A 16,397-nucleotide genomic window follows, 5' to 3' on the forward strand; every position below is an offset into this window, starting at 1 on the left:
ACTAGAAGGAAGCCACTAAAAACAAAAACAAAACAAAATTTCATTCTCTTCCAAGTAGAAATCGTTAAGTTGATGATTTCAAGACTTCCTTTTAAGAAGAATGGGCAGCATGCTCCATCTTGCTCCTGATACACTCTCAGGGGCCACAGGTATGACCTGGCTGCTCACCTGGATGCAATTACTGCCCCCTCCCCCACGTGTCGGTGCAGACACAGATGAGAAAAGCGCGTGGGCCCTGAGCCAGCGCTGAAGACTTCTGCTCCCTCCAATGCCCAGCCCACTGCACCGGAGAGGCGCCTGCTGCCCAGCAGCGGGCAGCTAATGTGCTGATTCAATTCCAGCACGTATCACCAAATGGCCAAATCTGTACCTGGGCTTCCCCTGACACACTAGGCTGCTCTTTCTGTACCTGTCTGTAAACGTATTGGCACAAATATGTGATGTCCACAAGTCAATCAAAGAGGACCTGAAGGTGATTTGAAAAAATGGTTATAAACAAGGACCGGGCCATCCTAATGAGGGCAGAGACTTCAGGTCAACAGTTCTTTTCATTTTGTGGACAATCACACGTTTTCAATTATTTTCATCACTGTCGGGAACACGCTGTCCTTCACATCTGGCTCAAGTGACCTAACTGAATTAGATTCCGCTAACAGGTAAAACCGCAATGCTCCGATCGTGTCCAGCATCAAGAGCAACACGAGCTGCTACTTAAAAAATGCGGAGTTGGAGCTAATGAGCTGGGCTTGACACACGGAAGCAACGGAACAAAAACAAATTGGGGCTCAGGCATGAAGCAGCCAGATTCTCGAGGTACAGAAGTTACTTCCAGAGAATTAAACATCGTAAAGGAATGCTAACTCTTAGCTCAGAAAGCACTTTGTAAGTTAATGTAGTAGCACAGTAAATCGGCTTTGAAAAGAAAACCTATTCACCATCTTCTCAGATTGCTAGAATATTTTATCTACAGACTAGCAACACCTCAGGTGAGTATGCTAGCCCGCTGTCCAAGGCCTTCGAGGGGCACAGAGGTAGGTGGTACAGTGTAGACCCCACAAGGCCCCTGTCAAGGACAAGGCCCTATCCTGGGGGGGGGGGGGGGCACGTGTGAAGGACATGTGCTAACCCAGTGGCCGGCAAACTCATTAGTTCACAGAGACAAATATCAACAGTACAACGATTGAAATTTCTTTTGAGAGCCAAATTTTTTAAACTTAAACTTCTAATGCCACTTCTTCAAAAAAGACTCGTCCAGGCTGTGGTATTTTGTGGAAGAGCCACACTCAAGGGGCCAAAGAGCCTCATGTGGCTCGCGAGCTGCAGTTTGCCGACCACGGTGCTAACCTAACATGCAGGTCTCTATGTTTCTTGGGTTTCCTATAATGCACTCTGGCCCAGTGGAGTTAATTCCAAAAAAAGCAGTCTTATGTTGGAGGGGATTTTTCTAGTGGAAATCAGTGAGAATAAAAGGAACTACAAAGAAAGATATAAATGTCCCTGTGGACTTGGGAGTCAAAGTACCAAGGCTCTGACTTAGTAACCTTGTCAACTTGGACAAGTTATGTGACCTTTCTAAGCCTCGTTTTATCATCTGTACAATGGGATGAAGACAATGCTTACCTCCCTCCTAATATTACTGTAGAGATCAGAGGTAATTATGCATGTAAAACAGCCAGTCATACTATAGTGTGGAATAGATCCTAACCATGAGCTAGTACCCCAAATTATCCACATAGAGCTGTCCACCAAACCCATAAAGTGTTTCTCATCTGAAGGTGTGGGAGCGGCAAGTACAATAAATTGACATTGTTTTTCTAGGTATTTGAGTCTTCTGATTCAAGGAAGCATATAATAGGCTGGTGGGAATCTGTCACTGCTTTCTAAAACCTGCACTTTTAAGGAGAAATGAACCGAAGTCTAAACCTGGGTAACAGCAACCTGGGGGTCACCTGAGGTTCACGCCCTGCCTCACAGAGCAGAGGGGCGAGTTTGGAAGCAAGAGGGAGGCATGCACCTGCCAGTGCTGCCAGTGGCACATCGTGAGTAGTCTGAGGGATGGAGCAGCTCTGTGGATTGTCACCCAAAAGGAGGGCACCCACCTGGGAAAGCCATTCCTCCACTCTGGCCGCCTTAACCACTGGGGGAAGGAATGCCATTGTGTGAAGAGCACAGGTAACGGGGGCACTGAGCCAGCACCCACTGACCTCAGGGGTCTACTAATGGGGACTAGAAGTGATCCTGGAATTTTGCATTATGCTAAGGACAAACCTCAGGGGTGGGCTATAGATTTTATTCTAATATCCACCTAGATAGAGTGTAAAGCCTCCTTCCATCTCATCAAAAAGAATGTGATTTCTATTTTCTTCACAAGGAAAGTGGCCAGGTACGGAGACAGTATGCTGTAAATAAGCATGTCACATGTGCATATGTGTATACTCGTATACTCACACCGGGGTCATTTACACTGCTAACAAGAAGGAAGACATGCACTCACACCCTCAGATATTTATGAGATGCTGGCATTTTCCCGCCTATGGTTACTCATTCTGTGTCCTGTCAGTCCATGGCTCTTTTTCCTGGTATTACCCTAACCAAGACACCGCCTCGGAGCGGAACTGACCGGGTTTGTCATAGTCAGACCGGACAGGCGGTGCTCCCTCACTGAGGGGGAACGGCCACCACACACAGCTGACAGGAAGATGTAAGTGGGGAAAAGGTTTAAAACGCCCGGCACACAGTGGGATGCTCACTAAAATGTGATTAGAGAATGATATTCATTGAAACGTGCTTTAACGATCCTGTAAAAAGATATTAAGAGAGCAAACAAATTTTAAAAAAGGTGTCTAAAGCAGTACCTATAGGTTGTTAAGGTAGATACCAAGGACCTTCTGTTTTTTCCCCATTTATTTACTACCTAGCAACTTCCTGTAATCTAACAGGTTCCTGCAGAGAGTAGGGTGGTTTGCTCATCAGAGCACGAGAAAGGCTAGCCCAGGCATCCTAGAAAATACCCAGGGGAATACACTTCCTAAGCTGAAAAGCATGGACTGCTCAGGTTGGATTCTGCAGTCGTTAGTTCTCATGCATCTCCCTCCCAGGTGCCTGGGGACCCCGCTGTCCTGGCTGGCAGGCCCCTCGTTAGAGGGAGACGACTGGCACCGCCCTCCCAGGGAGACGCCAGGGTCTGCCCCAGGCCCTGCATCTTCAAGTTCTTGAAGGAAACAACTGGGCTGTGGGCTTTCCACTCGACCAAAGACCTGGGGAGAGAGTTACAAGCAGCAGCAGCATGTGCGGAGGCTGAGGGAGGAGAGCTGCATCGCACGTACCATATACATACAGCGTATAGTCCGAGTGCGCCTTCCCCACGACGTTGTAGGCCTCGCAGCGGTACGTCCCGTTGTCGGTCTTGTTGAGGTTATTGATGAACAGGTTGGGCCCGGACAGCACGGCGTGCTGGGGCATCTCATCATCGACTCGCACCCAGGTTACCTTGACAGGCCTGCCGGGAAGAGGGGGGACAGGCGCGTCATCACCCTCGTTAAACCTCATGCAGGGCGACACAATCAAAGAGGACTTACGGCGGGCAGCTTACGTTCACAGAATTACCAGCTGTGAAGTCTCCAAAACATTTGTTTGGAATATAATTTTCTTTCAACGTGTTCAGGTGTTGAAAAACTTTCAACACGCCGCAAGTGGGAGTCTCATTATTTCCAGTTTACCTTCAACAAATCAGGAAATAACCAGCCACCCTATTTGGTCTGGTTTCACACCAATTCTGCTAGGACGGAGCTCACCCATTGTTATTCCTCTCATTAACGAGGGGAGCCTGCACCCTGGGCTAGCGATGCAGGCATTAATCTGGTGGTGACCGGCACCACAAGACACCTGCTTAGAAGACACGTGTGAAATTGAAATGGATTTCCAGTTTCACAAGAAGGAACGGGCTTCCGCACCTGAGGAGCAAATGCCTTGGGCTCTGCTCTAGGAGGACCACCTTTTCTCATTGTGGAAAGATGCGATCGCTTCCTCTGCCCTCCTCCAATCCAGCCGTGCCGCCCGCTGCCCGCGGCCACGTGGTGCTGTGCCTCCTGGCAGTGCCTCCTCTGCAGGCTCTGCCAGGCCGCCTGCCCCGCTCTGCCCTGTGTGCACCCGAAACTGGAGGCCTCAGGGCATTCCCGCCCCGAGGGACTCCTCAGTCCCTAGGGCCAACTCTGCAGGGAGCACGGTGCATGAGTGATTTAAGTACCACATTCGGTCCATCTGGAAGAAGCACATTTCCCAAGATGCACCAGAGCCAGAACTGCTCACACAAATGATCCTTCCACAGCATCTTTGCAACTAGTGTCTTTCAGGCGGCTCCTTCGACCTCCAAGGAAATCAAGGAAATCGCGGCCATGACAGGACTGTACCTGAATGGGGCTGAAGGGAGAGTGGGGCCCACTCCAGTGCAGGGGAATATCCCTGTCCCAGCGCCACCTCCGGGGCCAGCGATGCGACAAAGGAGCTGCTGGGGGCGGAGACTCAGGCGCCTGTCCAGCAGCATCCCAACCTCCAAAGGGGACCTGAGGTTACCATTTTCTTGAACGACACAAGTGCCTGCTGGCACAGCTGGTATGCCATTTAAGAATCAGCACCGCAGGTGCTCCGTGCGGGCAGCGGCCAGCGGGCCCGCCTGCACCCAGACTGAGGTCCTGTGCCGGACAGCTGCGACCACCAGCAGGGTGTGTGCTAGGCACGGGCGCAGCTCTAAAGGCAAGTCAAAGGACCCCTTTCATTCTAGGCCAGTGGTCAGCAAACTCATTAGTCCACAAAGCCGAATACCAACAGTACAACAACTGAAATTTCTTTTGAGAGCCAACTTTTTTAAACTTAAACTTCTCCTAACGCCACTTCTTCAAAACAGACTCGCCCAGGCTGTGATATTTTGTAGAAGAGCCACATTCAAGGGGCCAAAGAGCCGCAGGTGGCTCTGGAACTGAAGTTTGTGGGCCACGGCTCTCTGCCATTTCTGGAGGAAGCGAACAGGCCACGTGCAGGTCGGGTCAGCAGCACGATGCCAGCTTGCTCAGACTTGCACCTGTTCCTTCGCGACAGGAACAAACAGCCTCTCTGGCATCCATGTGCCAAGGAAACGGGTCATTTCTGCCCCCGTGGCTCATTCCATCGAACACAGCACCTTCTTCAGCAGAAAAAAACAGACAAACAAAACATAGTTCAGCAAGCCACACGCTGGGAGCCAGTTAACGTGGCTGAACACAGGTATCCCAAGCGGCAAGCAGCCCATGAGCACAATCTTCTCTCCTGGGATTGTTTGGGAGGCGGGCAAGCTGCTAACCAGGGCATCGCTCAAGTCGTCTTCAGAAGAGACATGAGTCTCCCAGCATTCACAGAGGAGAAGCAACACTGGACACCAGGAGACGCTCCAGACGCCTGCTACCTCTGAAGGCCGCCTTGCACAGGGCAGCGACCAGGACAGAGAGCAGCCAGGCCGGGCCCTGGGAGAGAGACGCGGCCCTGGAGCGGTGGGGCGGGAAGAGAGCCTCCTGCGGCCAGGCTCACAGCTCCGGTCCCCGCAATGGGCCGTTCCTTAGCTGCCGTGGGAAAGCCCTCTCCACAGCTTCTTGTTCAGATGCTCCCCGTTCCTCACAGGAAGACGGTGACAATGACGCTGGTTGGCAACACTGAGAGGGGAAAACCATGCTGGGGGGACAGCAGGGGGAGCTCAAGGCTGTGCTGTTGGGGACGCTGGGAGTTTGAGTGCGGATCTCTGCGCTGCCCCGAGGTGCCCCTTTAGGGTTCCATGGGTTTCTTTTCCCTCAGAAGCAGTTAACACCCATCTTCACTCCGAGGGAGAGAGTCCCCCTCCTCCCTGGCTACACTGCGGTGGGCTTTGCCACATTAGTGATGACACGTGGTTTCTCTAACTTGCCTTCATTCGTTCAGCAGGAGCAAGCACCTTCTTCACACTTGCAATGAAACTAGAGTGTTGGTTGGATCTTTTCACACACATTTATAGGGTGTCCCCTCAGAATGGATACACACACTTTGAATAATTATAAGGCAGTGTTTATTAAAATACATTTCATTTTCAAAACCGAGCTATTAGCTGTTAAGGTGTGTATACATTTGGGAGGGCGGGGGAAGATGCTGTATATATCTTGAGGAAAGTTCCTGAATCATTCCTTACTAACTAAAATAATCCCAGTAGTCGCTTTTCTTTGCGGGAAAGAGAAGCAAAATCAAAGGTAGGGCAAATTCATTTGCCCCCAGCTGGCCCTAAACACAGCAGCTTAATTTTTGTCTAAAAACTATCCTTCTGGCAGCTTAGACATTAACACGGGGGCAGTAGATATATCATTAGATTGTGGGCACACCAACCATTTATTGGGATTATTTTTTTGTGTATGAGAGAAAACAGTTTTAACAATCATGTGCTGATTATAAAATGGAATTAGCTGAGATTTCAATCTCAGCTGGCATTTCATTCCTCCCCCCCCCCCCCCACTAAGGTCACCATTAAGAACCACAGATATTTATTCCACTGAATATTCTTTTACTTCTTGAAAAAATATTCCACCTTTACAGCAGGAGAGACTCTGCGTGGTGACCTTCCCTGCTGTGACCCTCCCCCCACTCCGGCCGACCTTGGCCTTGAGAACTTACTGGGGTTTCCCGCTGACTTCACAGGTTAGTTCAAGAGCGTCCCCTTCCCGGGTCAGGCCTTGCAGAGGATAAGTCATCTGAATGTGCACCCGAGGCTTATCTGTGTGACAACAACACAAAGGACAATGTTTAGAGGATGGTATCGTCAGGCACCATCAGGCGGGCTTCTGCCACCCGCCCAGAGTGCCAGCCCCCACCGGCCCCACCCGCCGCCTTCGCTAACTCCCTTCTAATTAGTTAGTAATCCTGGCATTTGCTCAAATTAAATTGACTAATAACGCTAAGGAGTGAACCAGAAAAGATAAGAGATTCATAAGCCAACTGCGCCACATCAAATATTTCCTGTGAAATACATTTCGTTACATTGAAGTTTATCTCCAGACTCACTCAAGCTAAAGGAAACTCATTTGCTTTCATGCTGAGGTGAAGCCGCAGATATTTGTGGCGCTCGGAATTGATACATTTTATCATATATCATATGTTACTGTGCGACAATGCGTTGTGACGCTGCATATTAATGAGTTTGCCTCTTCTATGCTCATTTTCAAACGGGAAAGGCACAATTCCCCGTTCTACTCGAGCGGTTTTACAGACAGGGAGATGGGAGTCCTGGTGGCTCGTAGTCAAATAGTTAGACTCCGACTCTCGCAGGTAAACATAAGCACAAAGGAAGGGTTCCCACAGTCTCCTGAGTGTCTGACCTGGGGACGGAAACCGGTGGAGAAACAGCCCGGGTTTTCCGGATGAGAACACTGGTGCGGAGAATGGAGCAGAAATAAGCCTGAGAGAGGGTCCCATGAAATGCATGTTGGGGGAAATTTCTGATTCAAAATTATGTTTTCCAATAACAATCCATGTTAACACCAAGTGTGCAGGGAAGTACTTAGGTAGGTGATCTGGCTATTCTTACTTCCACTAGCCATTTAAATACTGAGTTTGTATCCTAGTGGTTTGGCTCAGTGGACAGAGAATCAGACTGCAGACTGGGGTTCCCGGGTTTGATTCTGGTCAAGGGTACATGTCTGGGTTTCCGGCCCCAGTAGAGGGAATACAGGAGGCAGCCAATCAATGATTTTTCTCTCATCACTGATGTTTCTCTCTCTCTCTCTCTGAAATCAATAAAAATATATTTAAGAAAAAACCCACACAAAACAAGAAACAAAACAAAACAGAGTTTGTAAGCGTATGAGAGCTAAGTGAGGGAGGGGCAGGGACTAGGAAGGGGAGAGGACGATCTTGGAGTTAAATACCCAGGCAGATACATTTACAAATAAAACCTAGATGAAACTGGGGTTTTACTTTTTGTCTGTTCTGAACAAGCTATTAATCCCTAAATCAGTTTCTCATTTAATTCTGTGACTCTGTAAATGTATATTTTTGAAAATATTCCCAAGAGTAATAAATGTGAGAGGGCAAGACATCAGTTGGCTGAAAGGTCAAAATAATTTTCACTACTCCCCTCTGTCAGGCAATCACAGGCCCAAACAACAGCCCCTGGCCTTTACACGCGGTGGCCGCTCATTAGCATTCCTCCTATGGAACCAGGGAGGACTCCGGGACCGGGGCTCAGCGGTCTCAGCCAGACCCACTGGCCAGGCTGCACATGACGCCTTCTCCTGGGTGGCTGCTTTCCTGGTGTACCAGAGGTCTTGCTTCCCTTCAGAGATCCCTTTCTTACGGCTGAAAACCACAAGGCACGCGAGGCCTTTGGGAAGCGCCCCTCCCCACCCCCACGCTGACACGGTGAGTGGGCAGAGCTTCCCGAGAAGCTGGGTCACTTTTCAGAGACAGGCTCGCCGGCCTGAGTGCCAGAGGAGGTGCAGGTGACGGCTCTGTTCTCAGACCTGCTGGTGAAAGAGATGCTTAGCAGCAAAATGGCGAGGGTTTCCAGCTGATGACTGTGTAGGAAGGGAATCAGTAAAGAAAGGCACAGGCCAGCAGGATAGGATGACCTTGACCGAGGATGGACTGCTGGAGGGCGCTAGAGCTCCTCTGAGAGCTACGGGCTCTGCCGTAAGCTACATGCAGCCATGCCTGGTGGTTCTGGTGATGGGACACACACATAGAGGCTGGCTGGGGAAGTTTATGAAAAACAAACACAACAACAACAGAGACCACACGAGACCTGCTCCCTTGGAGTTCATTCTCAGAAGCAACATCAGGGACAGAGTCCGTGGTCGGGAGCCTCTGTCATTCTCACAGTGAACCATTCTGGGTGAGACTAAAGGTAAAGCCCCTAATCAGGCTAAAATGTAATGTTTGCTTAGGGGTTAATCTCTGACTCACGGGAGGGCTAGGTATTCTATGCGCTGCTGACTTCCGCCTGGCAATTTGGGGAAGCAGAGGTTATGTCCAAGGCTTTCTTTCCCCATGTGTAATTCACAAGCAATCAGAGAGAGGGTATGTTTTTCAGCATAGCCACTAAGGGTTCTACATGCTCAATGTCCACCCTACTCAATAAAAGCCTAGTATGCAAACTGTTCGACCGGGAGTTTGACCACCAGGAGTTTGACTGCTTGCTATGTCGTGTGCTAACCATCGGGGGGTAGAGCGGAACATGACGGGCATTGGCGTGAGGTGCTGGCAGTGGGCGGAAGTGGAGGTACTGCTGGCCCCAATGGGCCCCAACGAGAGCGGGACCACAGCGGGATGTTGGAGCAGGTGAGCGGGCAGTGCCAGGCCAAGGCAGGTGTGAGTGGGGGCCTGATTGATCTGCAGAAGGCAACCAGTGGTGATGCGGGGGCTGGGGCTGTTGCCCAGCTCTGACAGATCTCCTGGCAGATGGGATGGTGTAACAGGTAACAGGGTGGTGCCAGGCCATGGCAGGGTGCCAGGCAAGGCTGTGGGGCTAGGAGGCTGGGGGGTGTGAACTGGGGCAACAAGCTTGGGGGCTTGAGCTGGGATTCAGGCCTCTAGTTAAAAACAAAGAGAGTGCTGAACATCTAATCCCCTCCGCCTTTTCAGTACAACTGAATTTGTTTTAGGTAAATGTTTCTTTATGTTACTAATGGCTGCTTACCGGTCAATTTTCACATAAATTAGAAAGAACAAGAACAAGCTATACCTGGAACTTATGTTTGCTATATCTGGAATTTATGTTTAAAAATCATATACTATGCCATAGAAAAGGCGCCTTCATTTTTGGTAACTGATTTTCCTCATTTACCCTTTAGGTTTCTGGAGACACACCACCCTGTACTTATGGGTGCAGCTGCCACAGCTACCTCAACAGCCACGTGAGAAGGTAAACATGCATCTTGCTGGTGTCACACAGAAACATGCCTTCCTCTGCGGACTACATTCAGTGCATGACCGACCGCAGGGCAGCCGGGCTCTCCTCTCGCCCAGAGAGACCAAGCGGAAGGTCCGTGTGCCCAGGTCCCTCCCTGAGTGAAGGCAACTCACAGGCCAGTCCGGGCCCTGTCCCTTCCCCTGGGAGAGGAACTCGCGTCTTCTCCGCAGGAGCCTGGAAGGAAGCCCTGTGGTATGGCCGGCACCTCTCACTCAGGGACGTAAACATTTCTCAGAAGGATGCTGACGGCAGAATCACCGTCAAAATACGGAGCAGTCAGACGGCTGACTCCACAGCCCAGGCTCATCAGTAATATTTTAATTATGTTCATAAATCACATGTTGTGCCCCACCACATCTTTTCTGAAACGGAAGCAGACGCCAAGATGTGTTTTGAAGTACTGAGGTAAGGCCCAGTCCGTTTTCTGGTGACCATTTTCTGTATCGGCTGGCGGTGCGGGCACAGGCTGAAAGCCTGGGGACACTTTCTGTCCCAGGGCAGTAAGTGCCCAGGCACGTGATGCTCAGAGCAGCTTCCTGTCATTGCAAAATGGAGCTGCTCCGGAAGTAAGAACAACAGTAGATCCACGCACGTTTGGAACTTTACAGTTATAGAGATGGCCTCGCCCAGAGCCAACCGATTAGGTGGAGGAAGCTGAGGTTTTAAAAACACACCAGAACTCCCCTCCTTCCCCATAGAAGACACCTAGCAAGGCTGCCATAGCACCAGCAGCCCTGCATCAGCCAAAGGTGCACAGAGGGCTAAATACCGAGGCCTCAGTCACTCCACAGGAGCAGCCAATTAAAAAACAACACGAGAAAGGTGCTCTGATTTGATGAGCTTCCTTTAAATGCACTTTGCCCTCCATAGAGGGGCCGTGTACACATATAAAAGGAAGCTCTGAGAGAGAGGCAAGGGTGGCTGCTGGCAGACTGCAGCTGGTGCCACGCCAGCCACACAGCCTACGATCTTCTCAGAAGACCTGCTCTGTGTTTCCCTCTCCTATGCTAACAGTCAGCCTCCTCGCTGGCCAATACCAGTGCATAGGGCCTTTATTTAAAAGGGAGCTATGTCACCATCCTCACATCCGGCCAGCAATAAGAGCTGTGGGCAGGGGAGGCCTCCCTCAGCCAGCAGACCGGTCACCCCCAGAACTACAGGCACCTCCTTCTCTCCCTGACATTCTAATTCTAGAATGTGGATGTCAAATGTCCCAAGGCTGGGGGGTGGGGGTGGGGCGGTCCTCATTGTGGTACAGCCTGGCCAGGGGAGGGTCCCTCTGGGGTATGCCATGGCTGGGGGTGGTCTTACTGAGGTACAGCCTGGCTTGTGCACTCGGGTGGGGTGCACTGACTATGAAGAGTCTCTGTCAATCATGGAGGATTACCGCAGCTTGGAGTAGGTGACAATGCAAAGATTCACCTGATATTTGGTGAGTATTAGGGGCTATTTGTGTTCGAAGCAAGAATCAGCACCTAAGATGGTGCCTAGACTGTTGGGAGAGGAGTCTGCCCTGAAGGAGGGCAACTCTAACACAGATATGGATGATAAGAGAGCAAAGATGGGTGGTGAGAGAGCGGGGGTGGGACCATTAGAGAGCAGGTATAGGACTGGTTAGAGAGCAGGTGTGGATGGTTAGAGAGCAGTGTGGGTGGTTAGAAAGCAGGGGTAGGTGGTTAGGGAGCACTGTGAGACTGGTTAGAAAGCAGTGTGAGTGGTTAGAGAGCAGGGGTAGGTGGTTAGGGAGCAGTGTAGGAATGGTCAGAGAGCAGTGTGGGACTGATTAGGGAGCACTGCTTTACACAAAATGAAAGAAAGGAAGAGTGGGAGGGAGAGTGTATTTTGTTGGGGGGAAAAGAGTGAGAAGGGCGATCAGAGAGAAGCAGGCCCGTCGGACCCCAGCCATCCGCTGTGAAGAGTGCACCTGAGAGCAGAAGCTGCTCCCAGAAACCTTCAACCTGCCACTTCCAACAGGATGCTTCCAACTTCCAGGTTTTCCTCCCTGCCCCCCTGCAGGGCCCCAAGGACAGGGGCCATACTTATTCTGATGCAGATAAAGAGCAGGGTTCGACTGTCCCCTCCGTGCCCAAGTTCCCACAGTGGAGGGAATGAAAGCAAACCTCTAGCCTTCTCTGGACCTGGATGAAGGAGATATGGGTTTACGAAATACCTGCCAGCTTGCCTCATTGGTATGCGCTTTGAAACATGTCCATGTCCATGATTGACAGTCAGATGGTAATCAGAGCAGGGAAGGCACCCAAACACCCACTACTGGGTCTGCTCATGCTCCCTTCCAAGACTCATCTCTTAATTTTTATTTTATTTTTTTACAAATATGCACACGCACACAGAACCCTCACAGAACGAGGAGTTCAGCAAGAACATCTTAAAGAGCAAGGCTACGATGGGCGAAAGCAACAGGCACGGCAGCAATTCAAGAGCCGGAGGTCACCTCAGTCCACAGTGAGGCTTCCCATCGGAGCCGCGACCTGGCTTCCGTGCTGAGGTCCCAGCGTGCCTTCCAGCTCCCAGCTCCCAGCTCCTGTCGCTGCGTGGCCACCTTGATGCTATTGAGACAGCTTTCTTTTAGGGCACAGACTGCGAGCTGTTCCTGCTCACACGGGCTCTTATGTGACCCGTGTGCGCTGCCCTCGGACGGGAGGCCCTAAGCGGTTCCCTTTGCACCGGGCTCGGCTCTGCTATAATTAACCAACACTGTGCACCTCGCAAGGAAAAACGCACAGAGAGAACCCAGGGTCACGTAGCTCAGAACATTCAAAAGCAAAACCGGCTCCTGCCCAACAGCTAAGGGAAGAGAGCTTTGAATTGCAGCGGGCAAGTACAATTATCTCCTGTTTTAAACATTTAGCTGCACGCTGCTGTGTCCTTGTCGGGCTGGGAGCGAAAGCTTGGAAAGCCGAGAGCCCTACTGTATGCTCTTCGTTCCCACAACGCTCCTATGAGAAAACCTTACTAATGAGCTTGCAAACGAGCACCCAACAGGGAAATGTCACAAACAAGAGCAGCTAATGCCCCAGAAAATCAAATAACTGAACACTTGGCTGATTGTGGCGCGTTCATATTTATACGGAAAGGGGGGAGGGGCCGCTCCAATTCTCCGCTTCTGAAAGGGTCAGCACCTTGTGAACAAAACAGCTCGTTTATTTATGTTCAGAAATCTCCAGATGATAAATTACACTGACGTTAATCACTTCAATGCATACTGCACAATTAATATCCACACTCACCAAAAAAATCTAAGGATTATTAAAAATGTGACAGCCTCCACTTCGGGCTGATTTTTCACATAATTGGGCAAAACAATTTCTCCTGATACCACAAAATACAGATAGGGTCCTAACAACAACAACAACAAAAAAATGCTGCAAAGTTCTGTGTTCAGTTAATTAGGACTTAAATCCACAAGACAAAAGCAATTCCAAGTTGTAGCTCAGGCCTTGTCTTCTCTGCGGTCTGGGGGCACTGTGAGCATTTTCTCTCTCTTCTCCTTTTCCTGGTGCATTTAACATAAAATATGTAATGGCATACCATGTAGATTCTCATTACTTCATTTCCTTTTTAAAAATAGTATTCTTAGGAGGACATCATTTATATAGAATTTAATGCCTGATGTGTCATTTAACCCTGTTCATCTCCTCTCAGATGAGAGAGAGGTTTCCATAAGCCGTCATGTGACAAAATGGGCCCAGCTGAGCCCAGTGAGTATACTCAGTGCTAATCCTATCAGGTCAGCGCAGCCCCCGAGGCAGCCGAATTCACTCTGAGTAGAGCGATTCTTCCTTCGAGGTTCGTGGGTGAACTCAGTATCTCCTGGTGATAAGTTCATATTTATCACTAATGATATAAGAAATCTTTTGAGGCCGAAACCGGTTTGGCTCAGTGGATAGAGCATCAGTCTGGGGACTGAAAGGTCCCAGGTTTGATTCCAGTCAAGAGCATGTACATTGGTTGCGGGCACATCCCTGATGGGGGGTGTGCAAGAGGCGGCTGATTGATGATTCTCTCTCATCGATGTTTTTAACTCTCTATCCCTCTCTCTTCCTCTCTGTAAAAAAAAAATCAATAAAATATATTAAAAAAAAAACACCCTAATAGTTGTATGTCTTTTTAAGTTATATATTTATTTAGGTAATATTTATTAGATATGCATAGCAAATAAAACTCATAATTTTATAGATCTTTTATATGGGTTTTGGGTAGGCTAAAGCAATAAAGTGACGTAAAGATAAATTCTAAACGGGGCAGGAACACAGATAACATGTTGATATGGCAAAACCTGTGAAAGTGGCCCTCAAGTAACTGAAGTTAGGAAAACTGGAGGGTCAACAGAATTCTTAAATCGTGAGCAAAATGCAGTGAATATGTAATTTTGTTAATCTTTTCCGGGTACACAGCTATCAAAGGTTTTTAAAGAGGTCAGCGACCCCAGAAAAGGTTAAGGACTGCTGGCTCTAAGGGCCTGAGCCAATAAATAAATAATGGGCTAAAGTTCCACCTCATCCAAAATGATTCCCCGTCCATGCGGTTGGCTACTGATCCTCAGGCATTAAAGTGCCTCATCTTTCCTCACGGCCATCCAGACGGCACGGCTTGTCTGCGGAGAGAGGCTCCCCTCGGAGAACGGAGCCCAGTCACCAGCATCAGGGCCAACACGGAGAAAGCCTGGTGCCCAGTGACCTGGCGCCATGGGTGTCTGAGGCCTGAGACTCCTTGTTGTGCACAGCAGCTGGGTTCCTAAGAGTGCAGCTGCAGGAGTGATGGAGAGAATCCCGCCTTCTGAAGAAGCTACTGGGGCATTCCTGGCTGACTCAGCAAGCCCTCACTGCGCTCTGGGAATGCAAGGGTGTGAATGAGCCTGCAGCGACCTTCCTGAGCAGCGAGTCTCATTTAGGCGCCAAACCAGACTCCCAATTCCTCGCAGATTACGGTAATGCTTTGCGATTCTTAGCTTTCTTTTATGCAAGGAAACTTTTTTCTTTACATACATCCCAAATCATGGAGCATCAGGGGTGAAATGTGTGCGGCTGATGGGAAGAAGGGAGCAGAGTCTCCCATAAGGAGAGGCCGCCTTAGAGAGACAGGATCAGCAGCTGCATCTTCATTCTTGGAGGCATTGCGGTCCTCCCCTGCGGCTGAAGTAAAATGCATGGAGATGTGGTGCTTTACTTCTTTTCTTAAGGGACAAAGGCCACCTGAATCTACACAGTAAGGAAGACGCAGCTTATAAATATCATTATCACGTCTCCCCAGGGCCGGAGGGTAGTGCCAGGAGCGCTGAGCACCGGGTGTGAGTGCCATGTTGTAGGTGGGTGGGTTGTGTGCTGTTGGAAGGTATTCTGGGGAAGCTACTGAAAGAGTTTGGGGGAGGGAACGGGGAGAGTACCACGCAGGTCTCACAAAGGAGCTAATGCATTATTGAAGCTAATGGGCCCCTACAAGGGAAGTTAATGGATATTAAGTTTGCTTAAGTGAATTACATATTAGCAAAGTCAAAAGAAATCTACTAACTGCCAATTTAGATAACATCTGATCATTTATGTTTTCCCATTATAGGGACATCACACCACAATAGTTTCAGTAATATGAAAATTATAAGCGGCTGCCATAATGAAGCTACATAATGAAGTAAGGAAATGAATTAACAAGGAAAACCTGAGTTATGTAATGTTAAATTGAGCCAAGCTCACAGAGTAAATAAGCGAGGCTTGGAATGGGACGGTGGTCTTTTAGAAGAAACTGTTTGTAACCTGCCCAATCCCTTGTTTTGCTCCGTTTAAACACACAGAGGCTGCAGGAGGTTGGATGGTGGTCCCCAAACTTCCTAACCCTGGGAGCCTGGGAAAGGAGTCTTTACAGATGACTTTACATTTTAACTAGTTAAAAAGGATCTAGAAATAAGAATATTCTGGACTTGTCTGGGGCCCTAAGTCCAATGACCAGTTCCCTTATAAGAGACAAACAGGAAAGGAGAGCCACGTCCAGATGGAGGAGAGAAGGGAGGGATGTAACCACGACCAAGAAAGCTGGAGCCATGAGCAGCGGCAACAGGCAGGCCGTGCCTCCCCGGAGCGGTCAGAGGGAGTCTGGCCCTGCCGACACCCCGCTTTCCGGCTGCAGTCTCCCCGCACCGGAGACAGTGCATGGCTGCCGTGTTAAGCCACGGAGTTGCGGCCATGTTACAGCGGCCTGGGGAAGTAACGGAAGAATTCACGGAAGACAACGCGTATCCTTCCCAGACCCCAGGCACTGCCACCCCACCCAACGCTGGCAGCCTTTTCACTCTGCACACCCAAGGCCAAGCTCCAGGAGCCTTCTGATGGGAAATGAAAGGTGGTTACTCAGACTCAGCCTTGGTGTGGGGACTGGTTTTTTTGCAGAAAACAGGTATTTTTTTTTCACAATTAGGAGAGCCCAGAGGAGA

General features: G+C 49.7%; 1 protein-coding gene across 7 annotated transcripts in view; it reads right to left on the minus strand.

The window, feature by feature from the left end:
- Positions 1-16,397, minus strand: part of CADM1 (cell adhesion molecule 1) — a 340,237-nt gene that overhangs the window by 32,630 nt on the left and 291,210 nt on the right. For all 7 annotated transcript variants that reach the window (XR_004986335.2, XM_036428396.2, XM_036428395.2 and 4 more), the window contains exons 6-7: positions 6,664-6,763; positions 3,327-3,499 (exon numbers count right to left, since the gene is read on the minus strand). Coding sequence is in view for 6 of the 7 variants with exons in the window: in XM_036428396.2 (XP_036284289.1) it covers positions 3,327-3,499; positions 6,664-6,763 (273 nt within the window). In the remaining variant the exon portion in view is untranslated. The remainder of the gene's footprint in view (positions 1-3,326; positions 3,500-6,663; positions 6,764-16,397) is intronic.

Source organism: Pipistrellus kuhlii, unplaced genomic scaffold (assembly GCF_014108245.1).
Source record: "Pipistrellus kuhlii isolate mPipKuh1 unplaced genomic scaffold, mPipKuh1.p scaffold_m20_p_9, whole genome shotgun sequence".
NCBI classification, from domain to species: domain Eukaryota; kingdom Metazoa; phylum Chordata; class Mammalia; order Chiroptera; family Vespertilionidae; genus Pipistrellus; species Pipistrellus kuhlii.